The following is a 6535-nucleotide window of genomic DNA, read 5'->3' on the forward strand; positions in this document are numbered from 1 at the left end:
AAAAGTGTGACTATGGGTGAAAAGTCATTAAATGGGTGGAGACTGAAAGTATTCAATAAATAAAAGAACTTCCAGATGTAGTTCTGTTACCAAGGAAATATGATGGTTCTGTGAATCCAGAGGGTTTTACAGTGCACCACACCGTCACATAGTCAACACAGAAAATTTTCAGGAGTGTTTTTTTCCCAGTAGAAGAATCTCTATTACATAAAGCAGACACCCTGACAGAAAGAAAAAAATCTCTTTATTGAACGGGACCAAGGGATCATAGATTAGATACATTTATAGGTGACACATAGTCAAATATAAAAAGTTAATTTTATTCATACACCTTTTTATTTATATACATTTATTTAAATAATGGCTCCACAGATAACAGGAACGTCTCTTCAAAATGCTGGTCAGAAAACCTATGCACAGAGCGACGAGCATTTTGTCTGATCTCTAACCTTTTTTCAGGAGACAAAGAAAGGATATAAGCCATCATCTCGGCATAATTGTCCTTGTTTTCTGCTAGGAAGCCAGTAGTATGTCCTTCATAGGGTATCACAATATCTAATTTGGGACCTCCAGAATTGTGAGCCAGGATAACAGTGCCAGCTGCCATACATTCAACTACTCCTGTAAAAGATACAAAACATGCTGACATGAGTGTGCACATCATACTCTGGCTTTCTGTGAGGCATGGAAAGTTAAAACCGCAGTACAATTCACCCAGAAGTTACTACAGACTGCTGTTGTAGATCAGTTTGAAAAATACAGAGTAAATGGTCTCAGAAGAAAAACAAATTTAAGGTTTTCAGTCCTGAGGACTGAAATTATAAGTTTCTCTTAAACATATAAAATTTAAATTAGAAACCAGGTATAACTGGTTAAGCTATATAATAAGTTTATATATAAAGTTATAACTGGTTAAGTTGCGGTTCTTGTAACATACTTGATTCAGCTGAGAGAAATTGTATCACCAGTATATAATGGTGGAAAAAAAAGCCAGATATTGAAACAAATGTGAAGGTACAAGGGAAGGTAGCTCTACAACACTGCATAGTTCTGTTCTGCTCTGTGACAGAACACTGCAACGCGCGTTTTACGGTTTGGTGTCAGCTGCAAAAATAATTAAAAATTACAGCTGAATGTAACTTCATTTTCTCATTCACACTGAAGATTTTTAACATTTAGAAAGATACTGAGAGAAAAGCTGACTATGCATGTTTCAATCAGATGATATTCAGAAGTTCAGTATTTTGCAGATTAACAAATCTATAGCTTTTGACAACTCAGCAAGACAAACTAGTAAAAATTGTTATCACTACATCTGTATTTTTGATGAAAGAAGTTTTAATGGAATGGGAATCTGATAGTAAGCTTTCCTCAGCCAAAAGCAGAGGGATAGGAATAGCATGTAATGTATACATCACTTCAATTCTCCTCCACAGTTCCAGAACAGACCTCAGAAATCACTTTAATTGCTGATTCATCTCAGTTCTGATTTGGTTTTTCAAAAGTTCCCCCAGCACAGAAATTGCCAACTATAAATAATGCTTTTGGAACATGTTTTTTACAGATAAAATTGGAGATGAAGGTGAAATCATGCTGAAATTCAAAATCACAGTGTGATTGTGTAACATTTTTTTAAACTTACTTAAATTGTTTTGTGGGGGAAGAAATATGAGAAACCCATTATTTCCATTTTGTCGCAGTTGCTTCTGGGAGACACTTCAGAGTAAATTTTTTATACCAAGCTCCTACAAACTAATAGGGTTGATACTTACTTAACTTGTAATAAAGTCTGATGACATAAACTGCAGTTTAGTCACATTATATCCATCTGTTTGGCTGCTAACTTACCTTGTAGATTTATGACAGATGGGTCATCTTACATTCCATTTCAAGGTCAGGACCCAAATAATCCCAGTAAACTGAGCCCAGTACCTTAATTCTGTATGACAGCACATTGCAAACCAGGTCCCAGCTCCTCTTTGGTATTCTGTTCCATGCTATGGTGACTGATCTAATTGCCTTACAATGGATTTAATTGCCTTAGCACAGTGGCCTAGTGCAATGAGATGACCAACAGTAGGTACCTGGTGGCATCTACACGGGGCTTACAAATAAGAGACAGAATCTGTGGGAGACTCACACCTCTGAAACAGCAGATGGAGCCCCATGACATTTACTAGACATTTCAAATGGCAGCTGAGGCAGGTAATACACGATCACAATCTTTACACATGAATGTCTATGTATGAACTATGTCTAAGCTCCCTCTGTGGTCAGCGGAGCCAACAGGGCACAATCTAAGGTGCTTAAACAGAAGTACCTGCTGCCTTTTGAGGCTCCGTTGGGTATGGCTGGCATCTGTGCAATGAGGCTGGCAAACTTAACATGGGACCTTAGGGCGACCCATGACCTTGCAGAGGGACAGCTGGAGGTCAGTCAGGACATCCTGGGCAGCACAGATGGGACTAGCTGTCTGTTTAGGTGACCAGAGGATGTCCATCATTATTAACAGTCTAAGATGCTTTGGCTTGCGCTACAGTAGCACCTAGTGGTTAGTCACCTGAATTGGTCCTGTAGGCTTTACCTCAGCTAGATAGCCTGTGACAGGAATGTGAGTTGGACACCTGCCTGGCATGCAGACCTCTCTGCTTAGACACCTGTACTGAGGAGCCTTAATCATGAACTGAAGCCCTCCCTGTGTCCCCAGCTGGGACAAATAGCTGAACACTGAGGAAAAATACTGACCGATCCCGAAGAGCTCATTCCACATCGTATGCAGGCCGATGGTGGCCTCAGCCAGGTGTCTCTTTAGCTCCTCAAAGGAAATGTTTATTCTGAATATCACATCGTTACTAACTCCCAGCTCATCACAAAGGTGCTTAAGGTTATTTACACGCTCTTCATCTTGTTGGTTACGACAGCCTCCAATTAAGACAAGTTTCAATGATGGCTGCTGCCCCAGTCTCTTCTCTTCCAGCAATTTAGCAAAGGCTCTGATTTGCAATGGATGATCTTTTTCAGGCCTGAACTGGCTGACAGAAACAATGGAATATTCACTGGTGCTCTTCTCTTCCAGTGGAATATCCAGGAAGGTCTGAACATCACACGGTGGATGTACAACACAAGTGCAAGCCCCAGCTATCCAGAGGGAAAGGATGTGATTTAGCGCCCAAGAATTAACCATAATCACATCACTGCAGGAACCAACCAATCCATACATGAAAGCAAAGAAGTAGTAATAGACAAGTTTAAATTTGCTGAAAAGAGGACTGTTTGTAGTGAAGGCTGCATTGTTAAATCTGGTATCCTGATTCCTGATTCCAGTGTAAATAACACACGTTACATTTCTGTACCTGCAAGAGTAAAGAAAAGAATTTAATAGATTCTTCAAATTTTTTAACATGCAACTAAAATATTATCCATTCAAAATTACTCAAAAGATATGTGAGAACAAATGTCTGGCCTAGCTCTGAAATTATTTTAACTGAATTATACTTTTCCTTATACTTCCACAGTTTTTTCTGATCTGCAGAAGAACATATGGCTGAGGACCTGGGGAATGTTTTTTTTTAAATAAAAAGGGAGCTTAGTATTATTCTACAGACTTAAGAATGCCTTGCCCTACATTACGAGATGTCTGTGTGTGCATAGCATGACTAAAATGCAGAAAACTGTGCAAGCCAGTGTGTGTGCCAATGTTAAACCCACTTTAGATGTTAACCTGTTTTGCCTCCTGCACCAAGAGGCAAGTATCAAAATCATCATTTACCTACTGATGAGTTATGCCCATACAAAGCTCCATACCAGTAGTGGAAAACCAATGAAGTAGGAGGGGTTCTCCCAAGGGGAGAAAGAAGTGATAGATGCCACAGCAAGAAAGATCAAAATCCGGATAAAGGGATGAAGTGGAATGGTGCAACCAGGTGAAACTCAAATGCAAAAAAAACCCATAGGACTGGTAGATAAATGACACCTATTTAAATATGTAAAATGCCAAAATGTGCATAGATAATACCATCAGCAGCTGAGAATGAAATATGGTATTTAATAAACATATATGCTTACTTTTTCTGGAGCGTTCTAATGGAACACCATAAGACTCTCTCCCCTCCACCACCTGCATTGCAATATGGGTGAAAAAAGGCAACCAGCAATGGCCGCTTCCCATCTTCTCCTGCTGAGGTCAACTGTTTTTTCCTTTGTTGTATCCACAGCCGTATTCCCCACAGCAGTACCACCAAGCAGACACATAAAATTCCACTTAGAAATAATGCAGGGATTAACAATGAGCACAGCAATCTGAAACAAGCCAGAAATTTTAAAATACAAAACTGCTTTGAAAAAATACTATGTACAAAATTGAGAGAGAAGGGCTTACAGGTAGTTACAGGGAGTTCAACAATTTCTTGAGTTTTCATCTCAGAAATCATAAGCATCCCTGTATCATTTCAACAATTACCAAAAAAAAATATCACTATTCTACACTGTTTAGCCAATTTTTTTCCCTACTATGTGCCACATACACTATAAAGGTTGCACATCCTTACCAATGTGGCAAAATGCAACTAGCAAAGTGATTTCTAAACAGATTTGTAAGAGTTTTCTTCAGTCCCAGTTCATGTTTAGCCTATTAGTATGAACTGCTTTGGTGCAGAGCTACTTGAGCCAGCCTGCAGTGCATGTCCCAGAACCTGCATTTTCCATACCCCCGAGATTTGAAGATGCATGTCAATTGTCCAGAAAAGCTCCGAGCAGTTTCTGTTTAGAGACACCTGCTTCCTCAGATCTCTGAAGCACTCTCTAACAGGGGAATTCCCTTTGCAGACCACCTCCCCGCACAGCTCTCCTAACCCACAAACGGGGTCTCTCTTCTTGGCCTGCACAGCTTAACAGGCAACAGAGCCCGGTTTCTGATGCTGTGCTACCGTTACGATAAACACCTTTTACTCGACATTAAAGGAGCTGCCCGCGGCGAGCCACGCGTCACGACTGACACGTAAGATAACATTCCTTCCGGGATGAAGCGGAAAAGCAACATTAACCCATCCGAGGCCGGCGGCTGGGCGAGAAGGAGCCGGGCAGGGTCCCATCCCATTTCGCCCTGCCCGGAGGCCTCCTCTCCTCAGGGGGTGGGGCGGGGCGGGGCGGGAGCGCGACGCCCGGGCAGGCTCGGGGGGCACGGGGGAGAGCGGTTGCGGCTTGGCAGGGGGCCACGGAGGCACGGGGTCTCCTTCTCCCCTCCCCCTCCGCTGCCAGGACGCCCCGCCCCCACACTGCCGCCCTCGCACCCCCGGTAGCCCACTGACCAGCCCACACAGACACAACTCTCCTGCCACCACCTTGGATAACGCCACACCTTTCCGCCGGAAAGGGCGGTACCCGGCTGCGCGGGGGCGGGGCCAAGCTGGTATTGCCTCCCTCTCATTGGTTCCGGTGGGAGATAGACGGAGGGGAGGGGAACGGAGAGGGGCTAGCAGAGGCACCGCCCCGCCTTGTGGGAGGGAGCGGCGAGGGGGGCGTGGCCGTGCCTGAGGGGATGGGAGGGGCGCGAATTGCGCTGGCTGGCGGCGCCCCGGAGGGGCGGGAGCGAGGCTGGCACCGCCTCCGCCACCTCCCCCGCCGCCGCCGCCGCCGCCGCCACCGCCTCGCCTCGCCTCAGGGGGCGCCGCCTCCGCGCGGGAGCCAGGGCCCGGCCTCTGGGCAGGGCAGCGCGAAGCGCGGGCATCGCGGGGTGTGTGAGGGGGCAGAGGCCTCCCCGGGACAGGGCGTTTCTTCTGCGTCCACCACATGCAGATTGTGTCTCTGTAAATAGTGGCCCTTACTTCGGCCAGAGGAGGGTGGTGTTCTGTGTCCTGTCCTCCCGCCCTGCTTTAATCTCCCGTTTGTAAGTGAATCCCTCTTCATGGAGAAGCACCTGTCAACTCGCAAGTCAGCTGCGAGGCCGAGGGCAGGGTGTCCGGATCCCCATGAACACGCTCACTGGGAACAATTTCCACTGGAGAGTGTCCAGGCTGTCTCTGGCTAATACATACTGTCTCCCATTTTGTTTTGATTGGGGATTATATGCACAGACCAGAGGATTAGTGTAGAGACGTGACTAAACAGAGCTGTTTTTCAAAATGCCACTAATGATGTGTCAGTGAACAGCAAGGCTTGTATTTCTAAAATGGCTTCCCCTGGAACAATGTAGGAAACTCCTGCTCTCCCAGATGCTGGGAGGTGTTGAGTGAAAATACCAGACTGTAGGTGAGGAGGGGCTTAGGCAAAACAGGCCAAAACATTTCTGATCTCCTGTCACATCACTAGGTGTTTTTTTCCCCTACCACATTCTCCATTTAAAAATAATAAAATGCTTTATGTGGCAGATTTGATACAAATAACTCAGTCTCCATTCTCTTGCAGAGTTGAGTTTGTCCAAAATTTGAGGGCATTTTGAACTCTGTTTCTTAGAACTGGGCCTTTTCAGAACCTGTGATCTTTCAGCCTCTTAAGAGATCAACATGATCTCTTTCATGTCATAGCCACCTGTGCATTT

At 44.7% G+C, this 6535-nt stretch overlaps 1 protein-coding gene across 1 annotated transcript; it reads right to left on the minus strand.

Moving 5' to 3' along the window:
• Window positions 1-227: 227 nt before the first annotated feature.
• ALG11 (ALG11 alpha-1,2-mannosyltransferase) lies at window positions 228-5276 on the minus strand. The gene is made up of 3 exons (XM_037372469.1): window positions 4066-5276; window positions 2746-3353; window positions 228-621 (listed from the first exon to the last, which is right to left on the minus strand). The coding sequence occupies exons 1-3, from the start codon at window positions 4434-4436 to the stop codon at window positions 350-352; spliced, it is 1251 nt and encodes a 416-aa protein (XP_037228366.1). The 5' UTR covers window positions 4437-5276; the 3' UTR covers window positions 228-349.
• Between the last annotated feature and the right edge of the window lie 1259 nt (window positions 5277-6535).

Source organism: Falco rusticolus, chromosome W (genome assembly GCF_015220075.1).
Source record: "Falco rusticolus isolate bFalRus1 chromosome W, bFalRus1.pri, whole genome shotgun sequence".
In the NCBI taxonomy this organism is placed as follows: Eukaryota; Metazoa; Chordata; class Aves; order Falconiformes; family Falconidae; genus Falco; species Falco rusticolus.